Genomic DNA, 25,798 nt, shown 5'->3' on the forward strand with positions numbered 1-25,798 from the left:
ATTGTGTAAAATGGGAGTTCTTTCACATGTGCGCGGACGGGCGACGTGGTTAGCCCACCATGCTTCCAAAAGCATTGAGGTGGGACGTCGTGGGTTCCAATCCCAACCCCTCAACGGCGTCGCCATTTTTTGAGTGCACTCCTCCACCTCAAGATGCCCACCATCAGCCTTCGCCGCCGTCGATCCCTTTACTCGCCCCCACGTGCCCCCATGTGTCACTTAGTGTCGTGGATTGTAATTGTAAGGAAGGATCCAAATTTCCCCGGCCCGGCGGGCGGCGGCTGGCGTGACACAATTTCTGATTCCAAAATGACTGGCATTGAGAGACAGGAGTCACGAGTCACGAGACTTTCGGACCCACGAGTCACGTCTTTAGCCAGCTGGAGCCTGGGATCCGCTTAAGCCCGTCGCTGGCACGCCCTGACCAGGCCAAACGTCCTCCTCGACGGCTGCTCTTCTTATACGGCACGCCTGGCTTTCATTGTGGATTTTCATCGTGCTTCTACTTACGGGCACAGACTGAAACCCTAATTGAGCAGAGAACCCAACATTTCCATTAAGAAAGCTGCAGGTATGCCGCTTGTCATATAGTTAACAGAAGGATTCTCAGAAGAAAACGCCCAGCGAACATTTGCTCTCGTCTGTGCGAGAGCTGGGAAGAAAACGCTTGTAATAGTACAAGCGAACATCTACGCTTTGTATCTTTCAGAATTGGCTGCTTTGGTTCATAAGTTTCATGCTGCATGTTGATGTGGGTGTATGCATCTCTCCGGAAGTGAATGTGCTGAAAATCTACGCACTTGCAGAGCTTTACGTAATGAATTTGTGCATACCGATGTGAAGAACCTTGTTGCCACCTTGCCTTGCGAAGCTTTGTCGCACAAATAAGCTTGAAGAGGGGTCGTGCATTGATAGTAGATGTATGGTTACCATAGAAACTTTCTTATCACAGTATTAAAAGGAAACAACTAGTGGCTCTTGGCTTATCTGCAAAAATAATGGGTGCCACTACATCGAAGGAAATGGAGACCCGAGAAGGGTGGAAGGCTTCATTGTCACGTAGTGTGTCCACTCCAAATAACAGGTATCAAATGAACGATGAAAGCCCCACCTCTGTCTCATGGAAATTGAAGCTTTTCAGCATACCTCAGTCGTACCGCAGAGGGAAGAGCTTCAAAAGTGGTGGGATTATGTCCAGGTTAAAGCCATTGAGGGAAGAAGAGGAAGAGGTAGATTTCAGTGACTCGCCAGAAGCTTTTGAGATGGATCACCACGCAAACGGCCACAACCAAGCAAGGCAGAGTGGGAGCTTCTTGAATAGGTCCATGACCTTCCAACCATCTTCAGAAACGGAGTCTCAACGGAGGCTTGTAGCTCCATGCAAAAGCTTCAGAGAAAGAAGAGGTGAATGTGAAACAGCTGGGTTTGATCAAAGCATTGGCTTGAGGCTGCTTTTAAACTCATCGTCGCTGCCGTCTTCACAGAGCTTGGTCTCCCCGAGCAGAGGTGCCTGTCTGGAGAAGTCCCTATCTACAAAAGAAAGTTTGTCAGCAAGGCGTGGCAACGATTTTGCAAGAAGATCTTTTCCGAGGGTCTCTATGGATGATGCATCCCCATTGGAGCTTCAATGGGCAGCAGCGTCGAGCACTCTGATGGAACCAGAAATTCCCCTTTTTGATCCATCATTATTGGCCACTTTTGAAAAAGCTGTCGAAGATGTGGCTCTGAGTTCTCCAAGAACCCCGCTTGTCAACAAAACTGAGAGCCCTTTTCTATCACCAGGAATCTGTTTGGATACTGATAAATCAAACCAAAACAGCCGTAGTTTATCAAGGCTAAAGTCATTGAGATCTCGGGCTGCAGCGGCACACAGGCCCGTTGGAAATGTGCCCCAGCTAACGACATTCTCGTTCTTGAATAGGAAGCCGTCCTTTTCAAAGGTTCTTTCCCTCAAGAACGACAAACGAAATTGGAACAGTGAGACCTACTTGGACAAATTCGCCAAAATGTGTCCGCCCGGCTGTGAAGGGAAGGTGGTCCTGTACTTCACGAGCTTGCGGGGAGTGAGAAAGACCTATGAGAATTGCTTCATGGTAAGGCTAATTCTGCAAGGGTTTAGGGTTCATGTGGACGAAAGAGACGTGTGGATGCACTCGAAGTTTAGGCAGGAGCTTACCGATGTAATGGGTGTGGCATTATCCGTGCCCAGGTTGTTCATTTTGGGCAGGTACATAGGAGGAGCAGATGAAGTGGAGTTGCTTAATGAGGAAGGTATACTTTCCAAATTGCTGGAGGGGCTCCCAACCGAGTGCAGGCAAGTTTGCGAGATTTGTGCAGATGTGAGGTTCATTCCCTGCACTGCATGCAGCGGAAGCTGCAAGATAATCTCGTTAAGCGGTACAACCGAGCGCTGCTCCAAATGTAATGAGAATGGGCTCATCATGTGCCCCTTGTGTATTTGATGCGGTTATCTAGATGCAGATTTGACTTCACCTTCATTGATGACTGACCATACAAGGGAAGTATGTGTGTACTTCATGATGGAGAGAATGATGTTGTCTTGGCCTGACCAATGAGATCAATGTCAGGTTTTGGCAATTCGGGATTAATTCCCTTGCTAACGTGTAAGAATATAAGCCTTCAGGGCTGGCATGTATGGGAGTGTGGACCATGTTATGGGTGCCAAAGGTGGCTCTTTGCTAATGTGAAGTGATCAAGCCCTTTGTTTCAGAGCCTGTTTATTGGTACTTAAAGAAAATTTGGACACGCAGTCAGGTCATGCTGGACAAAGTCTGTTTAATAATGGAAGTTTGAAGTTTTGGCTGATTTAATGTCTTTTGTTTTGGGCACACTCGGTAGTGGTGTATGTGAAACTGTCTTGTGCATTCACCTTTGCGTCAAAATTGAAGTACCTTTTTTTTTTAATGGTGACTCTAGCTGCTACTATTTTGGCTTTCTAAAACAAGCCGTAGTGAAGAAGGGAGGTAGGCATACATTTGACTTTTGCATGTAAAGCAGGGAATGATTTAAATCTTCTTTGCTATTTTAGTTTGTAAATGGATTCAAGAGGGAGGTCCTTTCATTTTTTGGTGTTATTATACCAACGTGACCTCTCACCCCTTCTTTTATGTTCAGCTACCCAGAATTAGTTTATGAAAGTGAATTTGAACAATGAATGAAGAGATCATATTTTTTAGTTGTATGGTTTGATATTTAGCAATTGTATTGGGATAGACAGAGGGTTGATAAATGTTTTTGAAATGATATGGCACAAGGGGGGAGAGAGAGAGAGGAGGAGGAGGGGGGGGGGGGGGGGGGGATGGATGAATGGAGTTCCATTTAAGGGTAGAGGCCTCCAAGTACTTTGTCTGTTACCATGCTAGTTCCTTCATCCATAGGACACACCTTTATATTATTAGCTGAGTGTTAGTAAGCTCATTAAGATAATATTAGGCGGTCTTCATCATGACCTTTGTATTATGTGACCTCTAATGCAAGGGTATCATGGGGTTTTGTGCTATGTGTGCCTTGTCCACTAGTACACTATGCCTCCGCATATAGAGCGCATCCTCACGTGGGTGTGCCCCCTCAACCCTGCCAATTTTGGTAGAGTTGGCGCTAGCCCTGCTTTATCCAGCGCACAAGACAAGCCTTCTGTATGCTATATGCTCTTCAGAACTCTTTATATGCTTCTCTCCAACTTTACTTGCATAATCTTTACCCACGTTGCCATGGCTTGCGAAACTGCTCTTACCAAGAGGAGAGGGGACCATCTTAAGATTAGTGTTTCATCTTAAAGGTGGTGCCAAAGTAAAAAGGGTCGTGTCATACGAAAGGGGATGTTTTGTGTCTGTCTACCCGAGCACGCTCGCATGTGCGTGTGTGTGACTAACCCCTCTTAAAGAGAAATATCCCATCAAGTGTCTGTCTGCCCGAGCACGCTCGCATGTGCGTGTGTGACTAACCCCTCTTAAAGAGAAATATCCCATCAAGCACTTTATGTTGTTGCCATTGGGAACCTTCACTTGAGGTTATGTAGAAGACCTTAAAAGAGGCACGTGGATTCATTTGTGATTGTCAGAAGACTCACCTACATGCATGAAAAAGACACTTTCTTATCCATATATGCAGGACCACTCTTTGCAAAATCCAACTTTCCTCCTTTGTACAACCCCTTTCTAATATGCTCGCTTGTTATCATGCAATAATATTCAGCAAGTCCCATGGGCCCAAAGTGGTGCTAAAGAATAGTATTATGCACCTTTTGATGAGAGCGTCGAAAGAGATACCTTCAAAAGATTTGGTGGGAACATGCCCCTTGGGCAGATTTAGTGCCTTTTCAGCTTTAATCAATTTTTGGGTGATGTTTGGCACAAATTGCCAAGTGTGAAAGCACCCTATTCTAGTGCCTCAAGAAATCAGGCTAGATTTGAAGTTCACGAGCTGATGAATCCTCTTAATTGTAACTTACAGTCCTTAAAAAACACACACACACACACACACACACACACACACACACACACTCTAATACAAAACTTCTATCAATCGAATTTTTGTAACTCAGGCGATGCATACAAATTGGTGCTAGCAACATCAGCATTTCAAGGGTGGTTCCACTACTACTCATTATTGAATGACACAAATTACGTAAAAATAGTAAACTTAGAAATTACAAGTCGGATAATTTGATGAAAGGTTCAACAGTGGAAGCTAGACTAACTACAAGTTCTTTGAGATAGTGGTTTTCCAATGATTCGGAGAAGTAGTTTAGGCTAGGCCTAGTTCATATAAGGCGGCGGTACCTCGCTCTATTTCTTCTTGCCTCCGCTTGTTTGGTTTGGACGAAGCGCCGATAAAGAGAAGCAGGTATGATGTGTAAGAATTGCCAAAGTGTTGCAATTGGCTCTCAGCCTAGCAGTCAAGGATCTCCACGCTCAACCCGGGTTTCGCGTTGAAAAAAGAAACCCGACAACCCTTCTCTTCCCGGGGGGGAGGAGGGCTCGCCCATTCTGCAGGTGGGTCCAGAGAGCTTGCAAACGTACTCAGCAAATGCTTGAGTCCAACTGCGTCACACGCCCCTTTTTTGCCGGGTTGTCTGAACCCAACCTTAATGCATCGACTTCTAAAGAACCTCTCCCTATCTCTTTTTCCACCCCAACACACACACACACACACACACACACACACACACACACCTAAAAATAGTCAATGAGGCACGAGGCTAACCAAGTGGCCTTGGGTTGTGAGTCATGGAAGCCAGAACAGGTTTAACCCTCAATTGAATGGGATAATGAGATCCAAATTGAAATGAGAATCTATTGTAAGAGTTGATGGTGAGAGCAACTTGTGTCAAGAGCAAGGTGTGTATTAACCCCCAAGTGCATTCTCTACTTTTGATTGCAGGGGGATGTTCAAGTTGGCAGAAAAGTGCTTGTTACACTCCCTACTAGTAAGCCTTCTGCTTTTTATCTCCTTACCTATCGACATACTCTTGCTACATCATTTCTTTGAGACTATTTTTGTTTGGCCTTGTGTACAATGCTAAACATATCTTCTCCAAGGTTGAGATTCCTACATGTAATTGTAGTAAAGGCTGTTTGGGATTTATAGTGAATACAAGCAGGTACTTCTTTTGCTGTAAATTTTCTTCACTCCTATCTTTACAAACAACCATAAAAGAACTATAACTGCGCTTGAATTGTATATTAGAGATGAGATCATTAAATTACCAAAACATCCGTTTCTTGATATCATAAAAAAATTGTTTTGGAAATATTGTGAGATACATCTACCTAATATTTCTTCATCGGACCCAAATATTTGAAGGTCTAAAGGAGGGACACTACATTACTTTGTTTTGATAAAGCCACTCCACATTCCGGTTTTTATATGTAAAAGTTTTTATGATTCCTAAAGCCACTTGCCGAAGAAGACTTTCTCCCAGATCTTCTACCCTCAGCACTATCTAACACTGGGTCTTAATGACACCTAAGCAGTGGGATCTACAGTCGGGAAGTGCGGGCACAAAAACAAAGAGGCACGCGGACATCGATTGTTGAAAAGTAAACAAGGACATTTGTTTTTTTGGCGGGGGGTTTTGGGGTGGGGGGGGGGGGGGGGGGGGGGGGGGGGGGGGGGGAGTAAACTCACTTTATAACCAAGAGCGCTCATAATAATTTCAACAAACCACACGTGTTTGCGTGATTAGCTCATTATAGCGAACCGTGAGGTCATGGATTCAAATCTCCGGCCCTCGTCCAAGCATTGACCTTTTGTGGACCCTCCTTTCGTCTCGATGTTTGCGTGCCCAGCACTTGGACCCCTTGTTAGATAGTGCTGAGGATCCTCTACCTCTCTTGGTGTCCTTGGCATGAATTAAGGACTTAGTTCTATGTTTGAACCAGGAAATAATGAGGAGCATCTACTCTACCTTCGTTCTATTTACGAAGCCCTTAAACAGGCCTTTAGATTGTTTTGTCAAACATTTCGCTCCTACCCATTGATCCCACGGTTCCCTCGCCGCTTAATGATGAGGACGACCCAGTTGTGAGCAACTCAGCAGGAAGAAAATGGACATTCTCTCCCAAAAGATCTCATTTCAACCCGGCATTTCAAATGTCAAAGGTCGTCTTTTCGCAGATTCTATGCAGGAAAAGCTTGCCAATACAATCAGCAAGAGTTATGATAAAAAAGTAAGAGCGATGCTTGTCAATGCCAGAGCGCAGTTTAACTCAAAGAATTATGTTTCTGAGAAGGGAAGTTTCAAGCCAGATGTTTCCAACAATGGTTATGAAACTCTTACCGGTGGTAAGATGTCTTCTGTCGATGATGGGCGAGGCCAGGATGGAGTGATGGGCTATGGCACAAACCTCCAAGGTTGTGACAATGAATACTCCAGGTTGAAACTGGGAAAGAACGTTCTCAACTTTTTCCATGTATCACACAAACTTAGTCACTCAAGAGTAGACACATCAGTGGCAGATGAATTTGAGGAGCTTATGGATGTGGGGACGGTTCTCTTGACAGAAGGGGAACAGGGGCTTGATGGTAGGTTAGAGGTGGGTGTTGCGTCCCGCATGCTCAAAGAGGCGGCGGTGCGATTCGCTGCAGCTTCAGCCATCAATCCATCAAGTGTAGCTGCTGTTAATGCATGGGGCACTACCTTGCTTGCCCATGGGAAGTTGAAACTCATATTGAGTGAAAAGCTCAGAGATATGCTTTTAGAGGCAGGATCACCTCGTAAGAAGCTGGATCCTGAAGGCACAGTCATCAATTTGGAGGATATGATTCCAAAAGTTTGTGAGGAGTGTGAGAAGTTGCTTATGGAAGCTGGTCGAAAGTTTGGGAAGGCAGTTTCTTTGGATAAGAGCAACGATTTTGCATTGTATAACTGGGGTCAGGCCCTGTTTTACCGTGCTCGATTAATTGCGGCAGATGGGTTGGAGGTAACTTTTGCATACTTTTTTCTTCTCAACTCTGTCTTTAAGATGAGAAGCTGTTAATTTCCTTAAGCCAATTTTATACAAAGTTACTTGCTTGAGTCACACATTTATTTGTGTGCATCTATCTAATATTTTCCTTGTAATCACCTTGTTGATGTAAATGACCAATGTGTCAGTGCGTAACCACAATATGCGTACATACACTCAACATGATGTCTTGCACTACTATACAATAGCTATGGTCTGGCCTTGTGGTGTATGATACCACCCTTTTTATGCTTCTTTCCATGAAAGAAGATTTGTGGGGTGGTTGAAGTTTTTTCAGCTTGAACACCCTCAAAAGGGCTGAATATCATGGCATTGTCATTGTCACCTTTTGTACTAGAGGCCACCGTCATTTGGACTGTGGAATGTATTTAGCTCCACAGCTTTGTTGTAATGTGCAACGGAAGTGATTGATGGTGAATGCTCGGGAAGAGTGCTCAACACGTACTCAAATTTGTTTTTAGATACTGTGAGTGAAGGTTCTGTGAGTGATAGAGAGAGAAGAAGACTAACACCGAATGGGGTCTCAAACCCCCCTCCAAGGGCCGCCGCTAGAGAGTTATTTGCTTTAGAATGCACAAATCCTGTAATGGAATTAGCCTATTCAACTTGAGAATAGCGGAAATTAATGAGAATACTTTCGAGAAATAACTTTGTGATCATAGCGGGTAGACATAATTGAAGATAGCAACATAATCATAGCAATTAGTTAACTTGGCATGAACAATACTTTTGCAAGAGAGAGAATTTAGAGAACATGACAACAGTTGAGGACCGGATTTATGTGGAGCCGATCCCCCCTCCAATAGGCATTTGTATTATGATTTCTCCCATTAAGAGAGACTTGTTACAATACATTCTTTGTGTTCCTTGTGACCTAGGTGATGCAATGAAGATGGAAAGCTTCATGCATCACAATCATAGCATAACATGAACTTGAAGAAAGCTTTAATTGTCCCAAGCCTCAGTCCCAAGACCTCAAACACCTTCGAAGGTGGAGAGAGCTAGCAGGGAATGAGGGTAGGGAAGAGGAAGAAGAAACATTTCATAGGAGAAAGAACTAGTTCCTCACTTATCATACTCTTGTTGCTAGCATACATAATAGCATAGTAATGGAGAAGAAGGAGATGACAAGCTCAAGCATTGAAGCATGGCTCTTGGTTGGATTTGCACTCCATAGCCAAGAGTGTTGGTGTAGGCTCTCAACCTCTACTTGCTTGGAGAGGGAGCTCTTGCACTTTGCATAGCACACAATGAGAGTGATTGTGAGTGTGTGTGGGTGAGTATACCCCTCAAGCAAGCCCCTAGCTAGCTTGGGTCGACCCCCCCTTGTAGCTCATGCTTGAAGCTCATTGGACCCTCCCAGGCCTAGCCAATCATGAGCAGGAGGCATTACAAGCAGTAGGGGTAGCCTTGAGACAAGTGTCCCCCTTTTCTTTTTGAGAGAGAGGGCTAGATAAATGCTAAAACAATTAGATAATTCATGTAATTTATCATTGGACCCCTTTGAAGCTTAGCCAATACGCTTCAAGCAACACATGAAGGTAACATGGGTAGGGGCCTGACATGTGTCCTTGCTGCCTCTTCAAGTTGGGGCTTCCCTTGTGTGTGTGAGTGGGTGTTCTCTCTCTAGCCCCTAGGAAAAGGGCTCGCCCCCCCTCTTGTAGGAATGCTTTTGACTTTAGGTGATCAAGCACCTTACTCACCAAGCATGACAAAGCACCTTGAACTAGGGGATGTTCCCACAAGCATCTCAGGCAAGCTTCTCAAGGCACCTCAAGTACCTTAATCATGCAGCAAGTCAAGCACCTCAAGCATGGAGCCAGTCAAGCACCTCAAGCATCTTAATCAAGCACCTCAAGCATGACAAACACCTCAAGCACGACAAGCACCTCAAGCAGGACAAGCACCTCAAGCTTGGGCCGGGTTCCCACCTCAAGCTCAGCCCTAGCTTACCTAAGGTCAAAGGACTTTTACACACATTTATTGGAGGTCTTCAATGAAGCTAACCCTAAGGTCTTATGCTCCATTGGTTAGCCTTGCTCTTTGATAGACCATCTCCCTTTTGGGCCCCTTTACTATTGGCCCCGTGTTGAGATAGATCTATAAGCACATATCTATATCTTAACACTTGTTCCCGTTTATTCTCCCACATTAAGTGATCAATTTAATATGAGAAAATCATTTGGGTTGGTTAGATATTAGATTTTATGACATTACCTCTCTCTTGAAATCATAGTCGTCCTCGACTATGAGGTAGAAGAGATACAGTCTTAGTCATTAGTCAATCGTACTTAGCGGGTAAAGGATCCCTTTTTACCCTACGACATCTTTCCAAGATGGATGACTAATCCATTTGGTGCTTGGGAGACATAGGTGCTGCAAGCATGTCTGCTCTTTAGTCCATTTCATTCTCCCAAAGTAGAGTGACAAATTCTACTTGGTGTTTGAGAGACGTCGTCATCACAAACATGATTCTAAGCATGCATACTAGTTAAATTTGTGCACAATTAAAAAGAGGACTAGTCATATAAGACAAAAACATGAGTCATTTAAAAGAAATTTGTACATTTGCTTACTCTAATGTAGCATTGTAAGCATTGACAAGGTTCATACTATCCTTAAGTTGTACTCCTTGCATCCATTTAGCATCTTCAAAAGGATAATTTTTGAACTTAATAAGATACCGTCGGATTATCTTACCATGTCGTAGTACCTTGTCTTCATGCCGAAGGACAGCTTCGGGTTGTAGCACCTCTTCTTGGTCTTCGACTTCGGGAGGGTCTTCAATAATTGGTTCAATTGGTGGCTCTCCTTTGTAGGGCTTAAGTAAGCTTACATGAAAGGCATTGTGTATAAGCCAATGGTTGGGCAACTTGAGTTGATAAGCCGTCTCATTGATAGGCTTTAAGATTTGAAAAGGACCATAGTATCTTTTTGCTAGTTTAGCATAATACTTTTGATGGCCCGTAGGATTTTTGCCCGTCGTTTGCTTTAATCGAGCCTTAGGAAACTTGAGTAAGACCCAATCATTTTCTTTGAACATTAAGGCTCTTCTGTGCTTATCAGCAGCAGCTTTTTGCCTTTGTTGAGAGATGGCTATAGCCTCCCTAATCTTTTGAAAAGATTCTTGTAGGTCACGTCTATACTCATCGGCGACGAAGATCTTCCCATGTACTTTCAGTAGCAAGGGACTTTTAGGTCTTCCCTCTATGATCTCGAAAGGTGTTTTCCCCGTAGAAGTATGTACAGTATTATTGTAGGCATACTCTACTAGCGGTAAATACTTTTCCCATTGTGAGCGTTGATCTACTTCGGTAACATAAGTTTTGAGTAGATCGAGTATCGTAAGATTGGCTATCTCACTTTGGCCATCGTTTGTGGGTGATAGGCCGAAGAGAAATTCAATCTTGTTCCTAGATTTTCAAAGAGACCTTTCCAGAAATTACTGGTCATTCTAGGATCTCTATCTGACACGATGGATGTGGGTAATCCATGGTGCTTGAAAATCTGAGATATGAAGAGAGTTGCCATTTGGTATGCCTTAATAGTCTTTTTGACAGGAATGAAATGTGCTTGCTTGCTAAACCTGTCGACTATTGTCCATATTTCTGTATCCCCATGGATAGACTTGGGCAATCCAAAGATGAAATCCATGGATATACTCTCTTATGGTGAATTTGGAATAGGCAATGGCTGGAGTAATCCAGGTTGCTTCCCTCTATCATACTTGGTCTTTTGGCATACGACACATTTTGAAACACTCTTGTATGTCCACTTTCATGGTAGGCCAATAGAAATACGTCTCTACTCCTCGGAGAGTAGGTTGAATACCTCTATGCCCTGCATATGGAGGAGCATGGGATTCATACATAACCTTCTCACGAAGGGAATGAGTAACACATAGCCTATTGCCGTGGAGAAGATAACCATCCTGCAAGGTGAATGGTTCCTCTTTCTTCCCCAAAGCAAGGGCTGACATTATGTCTCTAAAGTCAGGGTCAGTAGCATACTCATCTATCATAGAGGATAGATCATTGTGAGTAGCTATAGACACCGCATTAACTTTTGGTCGTTGTGAAAGTGCATCGGCAACTTGATTGTGCTTACCAGCTATGTGAGCAATATGGAAATTAAATTGCGAAAGAAAATTTGCCCACCTCATTTGTTTGTCGGAAAGCTTGGTTTGCGTCATGAAATACTTGAGACTTTGGTGGTCGGTTCGTAGGATAAACGGAGTCCCCAATAGGTAGTGCTTCCATGTGTCCAGGGCATGTAGAACAGCTAAAAGCTCTTTCTCATAAATGCCCAAGACTCGTTCATCACCATTGAGCCTTCGGCTCTCATATGCTATGGCATGCCCTTCTTGAAGCAAAACCGCTCCAAGGCAATCACCACAAGCATCACATTGGACCTCAAATGGCTTTGAGAGATCTGGAAGCACGAGGACTGGTTGGGAAGTAAGCTTCTCTTTGAGTTTTTCAAAAGCATTTTGCTCCTTAGCAGTCCATACAAACTTAACGTTCTTCTTAGTTAAGTCGTGTAGTGGTCCTGCTACTTGAGAGAATTTTGCTATGAAGCGTCTATAGTATGCACACATACCAATAAAGCTTCTTAGCTCATGTAGATTTCTTGGGTTAGGCCATGCTTTTATTACCTCTAACTTTGATGGATCCATTTGGATACCATCTTTAGAGATAATATGACCTAAATATTGAATCTCTTGAAGGAAGAATTCGCTTTTCTTTTGGTTGAGATAAAGCTTGTTCTCCCTCAATGCTTGAAAAATCACTTGGAGATGCTGCTTATGTTCCTCCAAAGACTTGGAGTAGATGATGATATCATCAAAGAACACTCCAGTGAATTTTCGATATGGTCTAAAAATTTTCTCCATCAAACGATTGAACGTAGCTGGTGCATTAGTCAAGCCAAAAGACATGACTAGATATTCATAAAGACCAAACGTTGTGCAAAACGCGGTCTTTAAGATATCTTCATCCACTATCCTTATTTGATGATAGCCACTCTTAAGGTCAATCCTACTGAAGTAGGTAGAGCCTTGTAGCTTATCAAACAGATCTTCTACCCGAGGTACGGGAAATCTGTTTTCGATAGTGATATGGTTTAGTGCTCGATAATCCACACACATACGGTATGTACCATCTTTCTTTTGCACTTAAAGGACTGGAGAACAAAAGGGAGAGGAACTAGGCCTCACCATCCCTTTGTCTACCAGCTCTTGTACTTGCCTCATGATCTCCTCTTGTTGAGCTTGTGAGACTCGATAAGGAGGCTTGTTAGGTGGTGAGCTTCCAGGAAGGAGCTCAATACGATGGTCATCATCCCCTCGTTTTGGAGGTAAGTCCATAGGGATATCATCGATGAACACATCTTGGAATCCTTTTAGAAAATTAGACAAGTCTAACTCTTCTTGATTCCTATCATTTACATTTGATGAAACATTAGTATCTTTTGGAGACTCTTTGACAAAAATCATGTACGTAGAAACTGAGCTCTTCATTGACTTATCAAAAGAAAGAGGATTTACAAGTGGAATAGTGCGACCACGCTCACTAGCATCTATATACATGTTCTTTCCCCTGTAAGTGAATTTACAAATTCTCCTTTCAGGGAACTTCATGTGGGCAGCCATGCGATCAAACCATGGTGCCCCTAGGATAACATCCTGATGTTGGAGAGGAGAGATGAAGAAGTCTTCTTTGTCGACATAGCTTTGGACATGAAGCCTCAACTTCCCAATCAAGGGAGTAACGGAGGCTTGTTGTCCCTTGAAAGCTGCATCAACGACTACTATATCTCCCATCTCAAAAGCTTGAATGCCCAACTTGGTGGCCAACTCTATTGATATGAAGTTGAGAGTAGAGCCAGGGTCAAACAAGATGAAGGCATCATGCTCTCTTACCTTTCCCCAAGCATAGGAGAGTGATGATCCTTTGCAATCAGCATCCTCTTTTGGAGCTTCGATGGTGGAAGCTCTAGGAGTCTCATTGCGAGTATTCTTCTTGGGGCAAGAACGATAGCCATGTCCTTGCTCTCCACACTTGAAACACTTATGGTCCTTGCGAAAAGCTTCAAGCTCTTCAGGAGAGAGTTTGTTTTTACCTTTGTAAACTCCCTTCTCCTTGGACCGATTGTTGTTGTTGGAAGTGCCTTGGGAGTTATTTTGAGCATTGGATTTCCCCTTTGCATCATTTTTATCCTTGTTTTCCATGGGCTTGACATTACGTCTAGCCCCTTGATGGAAATTGATGCGTGAAGCAACCATGGTGTGGTGGATTACTTCGGTAATAGTGCCGGGCCGTTGAGAGTTGATGTATTCGGCCATCTCTTCAGGTAATCCCGCACAGAATTGCTGTCTTTGCTCGGCAAAGTCTATCTTTTGAAAGACAGTAGCTTTGAGATGTAAATCCCAAAACTTGTCTACATACTTGTTGATAGACTTATGAGAGAGAAGCTTCAAGCCGCGCCATTCGGTAAGAACTTTATCTTTAGTATCGCTTGGCAGAAATTACTTCATGATGGAAACTCGTAGAGTTTTCCATGTCTTTGGGGCTTCTCCATTGCCACGAAGGCTAGCCCACCATTGACGAGCTGATTTTTGGAAGTGCATAGCTACATGACGTAGCTTGGAGGACTCTGTGAAGCCCTCGTTCCCAAAGGCCGCGTCAAATTGCTGGATGAAGGCCAAGACTTTGTCGGTAGCACCAAAGGTGCCATCGTAGGTGAGAAAAGAGATACTCTTTCCTCCCTCCTTGAACTTCTTTAGCTTTTGTGATCTTCGCCATGCAGGAAATGATTTGCGATGTCCTCCCCTCTTGTATTCTCTAGGAGAATAGCCATAACTTTCATCGGAAGAGGAGGAAGGTGAAGAAGAAGGAGAAGAGGGTGACCTCTTCCTAGCCCTTTTCTTCCTTTGTTTCCTCTCTTGCCTTTAAGAGTGATGAGGAGAAGGACTATGGGTTGCTCTTTTCCTCTTTGGAGGAGTAGGAGATCGTCTAGACCTCCTTCTTCGTGGAGCCACATCTTCAGAAGAACTTAGACTTTCATTGCTTTCTTTCTCTTTGGATTCCTCCTCTCGAATGGGAGAGAGTCTTCTTTTGGGGGTCTCTTCAAGAGGCCTCCTAAGCTCTCTCTCCTCTTGGAGAGGAAGGGAAATTCCATAGGCACGAAGTTGTCGAGTAACTTCGGCTTGCAAGGTAGGGTTGCCCATAGCTTGTTGCAACCTAGTCACAAGATAATTCACAAACATGGGAGCATCATCATTAGCACCTTCATGTGCAAAATCAAAGCTATCAATGTTCATTCTACTCTCTTGATTATTGTCAGCCATGTTAACAAAATTTTATGTATGTACTTAGTGTATGCTTTGGCAATTCAAAACCTTAGTTGCCACTCCTCTTAGCCTTTGAAAATTGGCTCTTAAGTATCTACACCCACGGCTCAAAGTGGTTAATTATAGAGAGTAGAGGAGTAGGTCTAACATAGCAGAGTTGCCAAGGGCTAGCTCCTTTCGAACTTCTTATGGCTCAATAATGGTAAAGCCGTAGGCAAGTCTAAAAAGACTCCATTATTAAGTCCAAAGCTCCCGAGGTGTGCACCATCGCCCACATAGTGGGCTTAACAAAACCGATATTAGATCCCAGTTCCACTTACCCTATTATAATTAACAACATCAACCATTTATAGGCTACTTAAGGACCTCTCTTCTTAAGCAAGAAAAGAGAAACCAAATGCTCTGATACCAATGTAATGGAATTAGCCTATTCAACTTGAGAATAGCGGAAATTAATGAGAATACTTTCGAGAAATAACTTTGTGATCATAGCGGGTAGACATAATTGAAGATAGCAACATAATCATAGCAATTAGTTAACTTGGCATGAACAATACTTTTGCAAGAGAGAGAATTTAGAGAACATGACAACAGTTGAGGACCGGATTTATGTGGAGCCGATCCCCCCTCCAATAGGCATTTGTATTATGATTTCTCCCATTAAGAGAGACTTGTTACAATACATTCTTTGTGTTCCTTGTGACCTAGGTGATGCAATGAAGATGGAAAGCTTCATGCATCACAATCATAGCATAACATGAACTTGAAGAAAGCTTTAATTGTCCCAAGCCTCAGTCCCAAGACCTCAAACACCTTCGAAGGTGGAGAGAGCTAGCAGGGAATGAGGGTAGGGAAGAGGAAGAAGAAACATTTCATAGGAGAAAGAACTAGTTCCTCACTTATCATACTCTTGTTGCTAGCATACATAATAGCATAGTAATGGAGAAGAAGGAGATGACAAGCTCAAGCATTGAAGCATGGCTCTTGGTTGGATTTGCACTCCATAGCCAAGAGTGTTGGTGTAGGCTCTCAACCTCTACTTGCTTGGAGAGGGAGCTCTTGCACTTTGCATAGCACACAATGAGAGTGATTGTGAGTGTGTGTGGGTGAGTATACCCCTCAAGCAAGCCCCTAGCTAGCTTGGGTCGACCCCCCCTTGTAGCTCATGCTTGAAGCTCATTGGACCCTCCCAGGCCTAGCCAATCATGAGCAGGAGGCATTACAAGCAGTAGGGGTAGCCTTGAGACAAGTGTCCCCCTTTTCTTTTTGAGAGAGAGGGCTAGATAAATGCTAAAACAATTAGATAATTCATGTAATTTATCATTGGACCCCTTTGAAGCTTAGCCAATACGCTTCAAGCAACACATGAAGGTAACATGGGTAGGGGCCTGACATGTGTCCTTGCTGCCTCTTCAAGTTGGGGCTTCCCTTGTGTGTGTGAGTGGGTGTTCTCTCTCTAGCCCCTAGGAAAAGGGCTCGCCCCCCCTCTTGTAGGAATGCTTTCGACTTTAGGTGATCAAGCACCTTACTCACCAAGCATGACAAAGCACTTGAACTAGGGGATGTTCCCACAAGCATCTCAGGCAAGCTTCTCAAGGCACCTCAAGTACCTTAATCATGCAGCAAGTCAAGCACCTCAAGCATAGAGCCAGTCAAGCACCTCAAGCATCTTAATCAAGCACCTCAAGCATGACAAACACCTCAAGCACGACAAGCACCTCAAGCAAGACAAGCACCTCGAGCTTGGGCCGGGTTCCCACCTCAAGCTCAGCCCTAGCTTACCTAAGGTCAAAGGACTTTTACACACATTTATTGGAGGTCTTCAATGAAGCTAACCCTAAGGTCTTATGCTCCATTGGTTAGCCTTGCTCTTTGATAGACCATCTCCCTTTTGGGCCCCTTTACTATTGGCCCCGTGTTGAGATAGATCTATAAGCACATATCTATATCTTAACACTTGTTCCCGTTTATTCTCCCACATTAAGTGATCAATTTAATATGAGAAAATCATTTGGGTTGGTTAGATATTAGATTTTATGACAAATCCAGATACAATGGATCTAGATGTTGAGATGCTGATGGGATCTCGTGGTAGATGTTTGGATGTGCAAGGCCAAGGGCTGAAAACTGAATCTTCTTTCCATAAAAGAAGATTTGTGGGGTGCTTGAAGTTTTTAAGCTTGAATACCCTCAAAAGGGACGTGATCCTGAATAGCATGGCATTGTCATTGTCACCTTTTGTACTAGAGGTCACCGTCATTTGGACTCTGCAATGTATTTAGCCCCACAGCTTTGTTGATGGTGAATGCTCGGGACGAGTGCTCAACGCGTACTCAAGATTCCTTTTAGATACTGTGAGTGAAGGTTCTGTGAGTGATAGAGAGGGAAGAAGACTAACACCGAATGGGGTCTCAAACCCCCCTCCAAGGGCCCCTGCTAGAGAGTTATTTGCTTTAGATTGCACATATCTTGATACAATGGATCTAGACGCTAAGATGCTGATGGGATCTCGTGGTAGATGTTTGGATCTGCAAGGCCAAGGGCTGAAAACTGAAAACACTAGGGCTGATTTGGCTTGGATTTGCAATCTGATGACAAGATTAGGGCTGAAATCTGGAATCGATGAAGATGGAGGCTGAATGCTGAAACTAAGGTGATCTGCCCTTGCGGGGTAGATTGCAAGTGCCAGGGATCCTGATGCAAAATGCTGAAGGGCTGATGTAAAAATGCTGCTGGCTGAAAACTGTTGATGCAAAAATGTTGAAGGTGCTTGGGGATCTCGTAACGCTAGGGGTTCTTGAGGGTACTGATGGGTTGGCTGCCCATTGGTGCTACTGGTACTTGACTTATGCTTGATAAGTGAGCCCTAAGGTCACTTATATATGCAAAAAGTTTGGGTCGAGCATGCTGCCAGAAGGCCCCACAACTTCATCAATATGCACTTATTAATAAGTTTAAAAACCCCATTATAAGCGGTGCTTCGCATGTAGTTAACTACCCAAGTTAGACTAAGTGGGAACACTCCCCAATGCTTACACCTAGTAGACATTGGTTGTGCTCATGTGCAATCAGAGGGTATTCAACTACGCGAAAGTGCGTGGACATGCACGTCTTGCGTACAAGCTCACAAAGGTGCCAAAACACTTCCTAAGGTGTCCTAAACTCTAGAAGTAGGAGTTACAGCTTGTCTACATGCACATAGGGTTAGATGTGCACGTGACATCCTCCTTTTTATGGTGAGGTATTGGTACCAAGCTGCATGGCTTCCTTAGTAGTCTGCCAACAACTCGGGGTAATCTATGAAGAAATTTTTTGCGATCCACACTGCCTCGTGGGTTCCTTAATTCTTGAACTTCAAAAGGTATTACTGTGCTAAGCTGTGGCGAAAACTATGCAATAAAATCTACTCCGATTCTATGACTTCGATTTCGCCTACGATCTCGGGTTCGTTCTCTTCACAAATCTTCTTTGGGAGATTTCCCTGAAACAACTTCAATCAAGAAATGTTGAAAACGTTGTGCATTGACCATGAGTTAGGCAACCGCAATTTCATAGACACATCATTTATCTTTGTAATGACTGGAAATGCACCAGACTTTTTACAAGACAACTTTGAACACTTCTTTCCTACTTGCTTAAGATATTGCTTCATGATTCTAAGATACACATCCGGACGATGCTATCGTGAATATGCTTAGCCGAAGCTTCACACTCTTAGTAATCTCGTCCAAGGACTCACTCTCAGCATTGGCATCAGGCAATGGACTGACCGATCCAAGGCTAACTGATTGTAAATCTGAGGTTGACCATAAGATCTATGGATGAAATGCAGATGGAAAATTTAACTTAGTGCCAAAATTTTCAAAGAGTACTTGGCAAAAATGTGATGTAAACTTGACATCTCTATTTGACACAATCGACTTTGGCAAACCACAAAGGGGATACCAATGCTTATGCTTAATGAACAAACGTGCTACATCTTGTGTTATGACTGTGGTCTTACAAGGAACTAACATGCAAAAGTTGCTAAAACGATCAACGATTGTTAGACACTGTGTATTCCTTGAATGCAAACTAGGTGGAAGATTAGTCACAAAATCCATGGAAATGTCCTGAAATGGGCCTTCGCGAATAGGCACCGGCATCAAAAAACCTTGCTGCTTACCGCTAGGGACTTTTATTTTTTGACATTGTGCGACATACTTAAGACATCTTTTTGCATTTTAGGCGAGTAAAAGATTCTTTCTATTTTTTCTATGCCTCTATGCCCACCCGTAAGTGCATCATGTGTATTGTGCAATATGGCTTCCCTAAGAGAAGGTAACATACAAAGACGGTGACGAAAATACAAGAGACCATGATGAATGAGATAGTTGCTATTCATGATAGTTGTTGGGCCCTTGGGCTGCAACCATTGCTTACCAAGCTCGGAATATGCATACTGATTTTTTATGCTGTCAAAAGTTACTCCCTAAATGGAGAGTGTGGAACTTGACTCAAGAAACAAGCGACTTAACGCATCTACAACGAGGTTAGTTTTACTAGGAACATATTCAATCAAACCACCAAGTTGCTCAAAAAATTGAGACCACCTTGCGTGGCGGTCACTCCAATGTGCACTAGGTATAGGTTGGAGCCACTTGAGGACTTGATGATCAATACGAACAATAAAATCTCTACCATACAAAAAATGCTTCCAATGCTTAAGAGAATGAATTATAGAGAGAAGTTCCTTTTCGTACATTGAGTAATTCTTTTCTGTTTAACTTCCTACTTGGAAATGCAACTGGATGGCCATGCTGCTGTAGCATGGCTCCTATGGCGACGTTGCTCGTATCCTTCTATACCTCAGGGATCATCCCAAGAGGCAAGGACGAGACACGCAGCGGAGGTCAATGGTTTTGTTGTGGTTCACAAAATAGATTTGATAGTATTGTCTGCAACAGAAGTCTGACTTTATTCAGAGACTTATGGGACATGCCAAGCAAGGTTTTGGAATGCATGCCGGCTCATTGACTTATCCTACAGACAGGCTAGTGTCCACCTCAACAGGGGAAGAGTCTTCTAGTGAAGAGAATGAGCCAGGGGAATTGGATGAAAGTTCATTAGAGGTTTTCAGAGAAGTAAGGGAATCAGATGGTAGTGCATCCAAGAGTTCCTATGAGCTAACTGAACCAAATGCAAGTTCATCAGAGGATTCTGGAGTTGAAAGGGAATCCAGTGATAGTGCATCTAAGGATTCCGACATAGCAGGGGAATGGATTGATGGTTCATCAGAGAATTTTGACGATTGAGATTGAAATGCAACAAACAGGGGAGGCTGGCGAGGCTACCAACAGGTCCCAAGGCACAAAAAGAACATGAAGGGAATCAGTTGGTAGATCAGAGAATTTCAAAGATATAGATTGGCCAATGACAAGGGAGGCCAGCAGGGCTACCAACTGGTCACAGGGCACAAGAGAAGAACAGAAAGGTAAGCTAGGTCCATTGGATAATTTGGTCAAGAGCACTTTTTGGCTCTCGATACAAAGTGGATGGAGGAGAACATCGCAAATTCTCTTCACAGAGAGTTGTACCTTGAAGCTTTTGGATATTTAGCAGTGTCTGTGCCAAAAGTTACTGATGAATCAACAGGTTGAATCTCGTGCGGTGCGGATTGCACAAGAGGGAAAATAGTCAACTTCCTTGTCATAAATTGCCTAGATTGAATAAAGTCACTAATTTCTCTTTGAGATTTTAGGAATACTGATAGGCTAATAGTATTTTGCGGAATGACTTTATAAAAGTATGTGCGCTGAATTGGAAATTTGCTTGATTGAACTAAGGACACGTGCTCTTTCATGTGTGTGTTGTTAGAGACATGTGCTCTTTCATGTGTGTATTGTTAGAGACATGTAAAGAAAGATGAAATGTCTGCAGTATTTTGTCTGATAAATGATTTGAACTTAGTGCATCTAGACATTTGATAGACAACAATGAAATCTGGATGTGATTGCTAAGTGAATGAGATTCTAGTGCATCAAGATGTCTATCTAGATGAGATGACTGGAGATTGATGTGAATGCATTACGAGTTCCAAAAGGATGAGATGGTTGTACAATTGTCACAAAGTGATGACGTGTCTGCTCGAGAGCATGCGGGAAACCCTAACCGTTGCTGAAAATCCTAATTCTGTAAACCCTAAAATTTGTCAGAAACGCTAACCCCAATCCTAACCCAAACCCTAAAAGGGCAGCAAAGCAGAATTCCGTGATGATGTGGCAAGATTTCGTAAATTGTGGCGCAATATGCGGGCTGCGGCAGTTTGCTTTTCTCTATGCAAATTGAGATAGAGAGAGAGAATACTTTTGCTTTATTTGTTTCTAAAGCTCAAGAGAGCTTGTGAGAGAAAGAAACCTTGCTTTTATTTTTAGGCTTTTGAATTGAAGCTTTTGGGGCTCTGCTTTTGGCATCCCTTGTAAACATTCAAATATGTGGATTGGGCTCCCACTCTGCAGAGCATCTGGACACAGAGTCTGAGAGTGAGACCCGATCCACTCTTGTACTTTAAACACTGATTAATACATAAAGAAATACCGAAAGGGGTGCCAGTCTTTGGGGCCAATATCTCTAGGCACGGAACTCCGCCGGGCCAGTGCAAATCTATTGTGAACTGTGAACTGTTTTGAAGTGGTTATTTGGTGCTGTCGTGATTGATTCTTGACTTGGAGTGTCCAAGTTTGTTACAGTGGTATCAGAGCACGTCCGATTTCTCTTCTACGGGAAATCCGATCCTCAATTTTTTTTCCGAGGCACCTATGGCTTCACGCAAGGATCAGACGACTCCCTCTGCATCCGGAGATGCGGGTAGGGATCACAACGAAGATTCCGACAGAGAGTATGGCCCGCCTCAGCCTACTCAGATGGAGCAACGAGAGATGAAGCGTCGTCAATTGATCGGCGATGCAACAAAGATGATGCTCAGTTTTGCGAAGGATCCGAAATTGGCAAAATATATGAGCGAGACTTCTTTTTAGGAAGTGCACGAGCAGTGGCAGAAAACCACAACACCACCCCCGAAACCCGCTCTCAAGAAACCTTTTGCTCACAAGACCTATTCAAAGAAGGAATTAGAAGAGGTGGTTGATGCACGGATTGCTCAGCTTTCTGACGCGCAAAACAAAGCTAAAAAGCATGGCAAAAAGCAGAAGAAAGGTATTGATTTCCCGAGCTATTTGGGTCGTTAGTCGACATTTGATAAGGCAAAGAAAGAGAAGAAGTGTCGCAAAGTGATGACGTGGCGGATAGCAGAACCCTAATTTCTGCCAAAAACCCTAATTTCCGGAAATCGCGGATGTTGGAAAAAAAATTATTATTATTTTTTAATTTTTATAAATGATGAGCGACGCAAATTTTGCTTTTGAAGAGAATGCTTTTTTTTAACAAAAAAAGGAGAACTGGAGAGAGAAGAGCTTTTGAGCTCTTATGCTTTTTATTTTAAAAGCTTTTGGGGCTCTGCTTTTGGGCGATAAATCATGGTCTAAGATCCGAATGAATGTTGAATGTCATGTGATGTCTGGTGATGTCGAGTGATGTGACTGTCGATTTTGTACATGTGCTAGCTGTGTGTTCCTAGTACGTAGGTACTAACAGTCAGTGTTTGCTAAGACGGTTTATGGCTTTTGTCGGTTTTGCAGGCGTAATCACGGTCGATTACAATGCTTTCAAGAGGGGGGTATGTCACAAAGTGATGACGTGGCGGATAGCAGAAACCCTAAAATTCCTGCAAACCCTAATTTATGCCACAAACCCTAATTTCCAAAAATTGTGGAGGCTTTTAAAAATAAAAATTAAAAAATTTATAAAATGATGAGTGACGCGAATTTCGCTTTTGAAGAGAATGCTTTTTTTTAACAAAAAAAAGGAGAACTTGAGACAGAAGAGCTTTTGAGCTCTTATGCTTTTTATTTTAAAAGCTTTTGGGGCTCTGCTTTTGGGCATCCCTTGTACCTTTAAATATGTGGAGAGGGCTTCACTTCTCAGAGCATCTGGATGCAGAGTCTGAGAGTGAAACCCTAGCCACACTCTTGTACTTTGATCTGATTAATATAAAAAGAAGTACCGAAAGGGGCGCCAGTCTTTGGGGCCAATATCTCTAGGCACGGAACTCCGCCGGGCCAGTGCAAATCTATTGTGATCTGTGAATTGTTTTGAAGTGGTTATTTGGTGCTGTCGCTGTTGATTCTTGACTTGGAGTGTCCAAGTCTGTTACAGTGGTATCAGAGCATGGCCGATTTCTCTTCTACGGGAAATCCGATCCCCGAATTTTTTTTTCCGTGGCACCTATGGCTTCAGGCAATGATCAGTTGACTCCCTCTGCATCGGGAGATGCGGGCAGGGATCACAACGAAGATTCCGGCATGGAGTATGGCCCGCCTAGGCCTACTCAGGCGGAGCAGCAAGAGATGGAGCGTCGTCAATTGATTGGCGATGCAACAAAGATGATGCTCAATTTTGCCAAGGACCCAAAGATGGCAAAATATATGAACCAGACCTCTTTGGAAGAGGTACAGACGGAGTGGCAGAGAACCACAACACCACTCCCGAAACCCGCTCTCAAGAAACCTTCTGCCTCCAAGAAATATACGGAGAAGGAAGTGGAGAACATGGTTGATGCACGGATTGCTCAGCTTTTCGACGTGCAAAAGAAAGACAAAAAACACGGCAAAAAGCAGAAGAAAGGCACTGACTTCCCGGGATATTTGGGTCGTTGGTCGACATTCAACAAGGCAAAGAAACAGAATAAGCGTGTCAAGTTTGAAGGCTTACCCCGTTCTTCTGACAGTTCTTCTAGCTCTTTAGACTCGAGCGAAGAAGACAGAAAAAGCAAAAAGCGAAGCAAGAAACAAAGCTTCGGAAAGGGCAAGAAAAAGGCAAAGAAGGCTAAATCTCGCCCAGAGACTGACAATTCTACTGAGGACTCGTCTACAGACAGCTCAGATTCTGATGATGGAAACTTTTATGCGAACCAGAAGAATTTTTACAAAGCTATCTAGTATGACTTTCTCGAAAATAAAAGCAAGAAAGTCCGAGAGTTTAAGGAAGGTGGCCACTCGATCAAGTTTGATACTTTTTCAGGATACTAAGATACTTCGAAGCCTTTGTCTTTTATACGGCAGTTTGACATCGCTTCACGGGAGGACGCTATTCAGAGCACTCCAAGATTCGGAGAGCTGTCTCTTACTTTAAGAGGAATGCTCGTACTTGGGGGTCCACGCTTCTTTTAAACAAGACTGCACCAGTTAAATGGATGAAATTTAAAAAGCTTTTTATTTCTTCTTTGTTGACGCAAGAATATGAACGAGATATATGAGCTGCTTGGAACCATCTTCGGATGACCAAGAAAGATACAATCAATGCTTATTGTGAAAGATTCTGGAGCTCTTTTCTACCCGTCCCTTCATTCAATAAGATCTCGTTCAGAGAACAGATTGAGCGGTTTACCTTGGGTCTACCTACAGAGATCCGAGATCACTGCTTAGAACAGAAGTAAGCTTCTATTCAGGAGTCGATGAGTCATGCGAAGCGGGGCTTTGCCATTCACTCTGGCAGTCTGACCTACCCCACAGATGAGGCCATGACACAACGAGCCGAACAGACTTCTGGGAATGAAAGTAGAAAGAAAAAGAGCCGCTTTTTGGGGCAAAGTGAAGGATCAGGAAGCTCTTTTGAAGGAGCCAAGGACAACTTCTTTTCACTTGGAATTGGTGGCTCGATTTGGAATTACGCCCGATAGACTGACGCCACAGGCGGAGGTAGTTCGACTGGCGCCCGGATGGGATGTTGCCATTACACCGAGCATTGGCAAACTTCGTTTGTAGTGACAGGGGTGTCCAGGGCATGCGAGTGACGTTCTACTCGGGATTCCTTGGTACCACAAGAACTACGCCGTGGTTGACTACCGGGCCGAGAAAGCGACTTTGATAAATGAAGGGCTTAGAGATTGTACTTGATGAACTTCAGTGTCTTACTCATTCTTGTGGGAGAGAACTGAACGATGGATAAAGGTTGAATATGTTTTGACCTGATCAAAAGAACGCCAAGATTTTTCTCCACACTCATGCCGATTGCTTTTCAGAGGGCCTGAAAATCAGACCATTGATCTGATACCCGGAAGCACGCCACCGAATCGGCCACCTTACTGTGTGAGCCGAGTACAGAATGAAAAGATTATGAACCCAGTGAAAGATCTCTTGGAAAAGGGTCTTGTCCAGTCTAGTACTTCACCGTATTGCTCTCCAGTGTTGTTGGTTTTGAAGAAAGACGGATCTTGGAGAATGTGCATCGATTATAGCACTCTCAACGAAATCACCATCAAGAACAGATTTCCGATTCCTAGGATCGATGATATACTCGACAGGTTACAGGGATCCTCGTGCTTTAGCAGGATTGACTTGAAGAGTGGATATCATTAGATCAGGATAGCGCCAGGAGATGTCTACAAGACAGCTTTTTGGACGACTTTTGGGTTATTTGAGTTTTTGGTGATGCCTTTTGGCTTAACCAATGCTTCTTCGACATTTAACCGGATGATGGACATGATTTTTCGAGAGTACAGGCTATTTGTTGGCACTTTCTTTGACGACATCATTATTTTCTCCAAGAATGAGGCAGAACACAGAGATCATCCGCTTCAAGTCTTTCCGGCATTACGATATCACACGTTAGTGATTAATGCAAAGAAAAGTGAATTGTTCCTACCAGAGATACACTTTTTGGGACACATTGTGTCAGCACAGCAGGATTGCAAATGGACCCGGCCAAGATAGAGACTATCCGTGATTGGCCCGATTTGAGGAATGTCCATGAAGTTAGAAGCTTCTTGGGACTGTGTTATTACTACAGGCGGTTCATACGAAAGTTTGCAGAGGTTGCTTCCTCTTTGCATACCTTGACACAGAAAGGAGTACCTTTTTCG

The 25,798-nt window shown here is 43.5% G+C and overlaps 2 protein-coding genes across 2 annotated transcripts in view; both read left to right on the plus strand.

Moving 5' to 3' along the window:
* Positions 1-367: 367 nt before the first annotated feature.
* Positions 368-2,826, plus strand: LOC147440836 (uncharacterized). The gene has a single exon (XM_086482652.1). It carries the CDS (start codon positions 999-1,001, stop codon positions 2,460-2,462), a length of 1,464 nt encoding a protein of 487 aa, XP_086338778.1. The 5' UTR covers positions 368-998; the 3' UTR covers positions 2,463-2,826.
* A 3,524-nt stretch (positions 2,827-6,350) lies between these two features.
* The window catches only part of LOC147440837 (uncharacterized), a 59,731-nt gene continuing 40,283 nt past the window's right edge, over positions 6,351-25,798 (plus strand). Inside the window, exon 1 of the mRNA XM_086482653.1 lies at positions 6,351-7,445. Coding sequence (XP_086338779.1) covers positions 6,570-7,445 — 876 coding nt within the window. The 5' untranslated portion in view covers positions 6,351-6,569. The remainder of the gene's footprint in view (positions 7,446-25,798) is intronic.

The sequence above is a fragment of the Adiantum capillus-veneris genome, chromosome 15 (assembly GCF_014529385.1).
Source record: "Adiantum capillus-veneris isolate H3 chromosome 15, ASM1452938v2, whole genome shotgun sequence".
NCBI classification, from domain to species: domain Eukaryota; kingdom Viridiplantae; phylum Streptophyta; class Polypodiopsida; order Polypodiales; family Pteridaceae; genus Adiantum; species Adiantum capillus-veneris.

Bases quoted from the DNA above. Each gene is read 5' to 3' on its own strand.
- LOC147440836 (XM_086482652.1), top strand. From the start codon at position 999: ATGGGTGCCACTACATCGAAGGAAATGGAGACCCGAGAAGGGTGGAAG.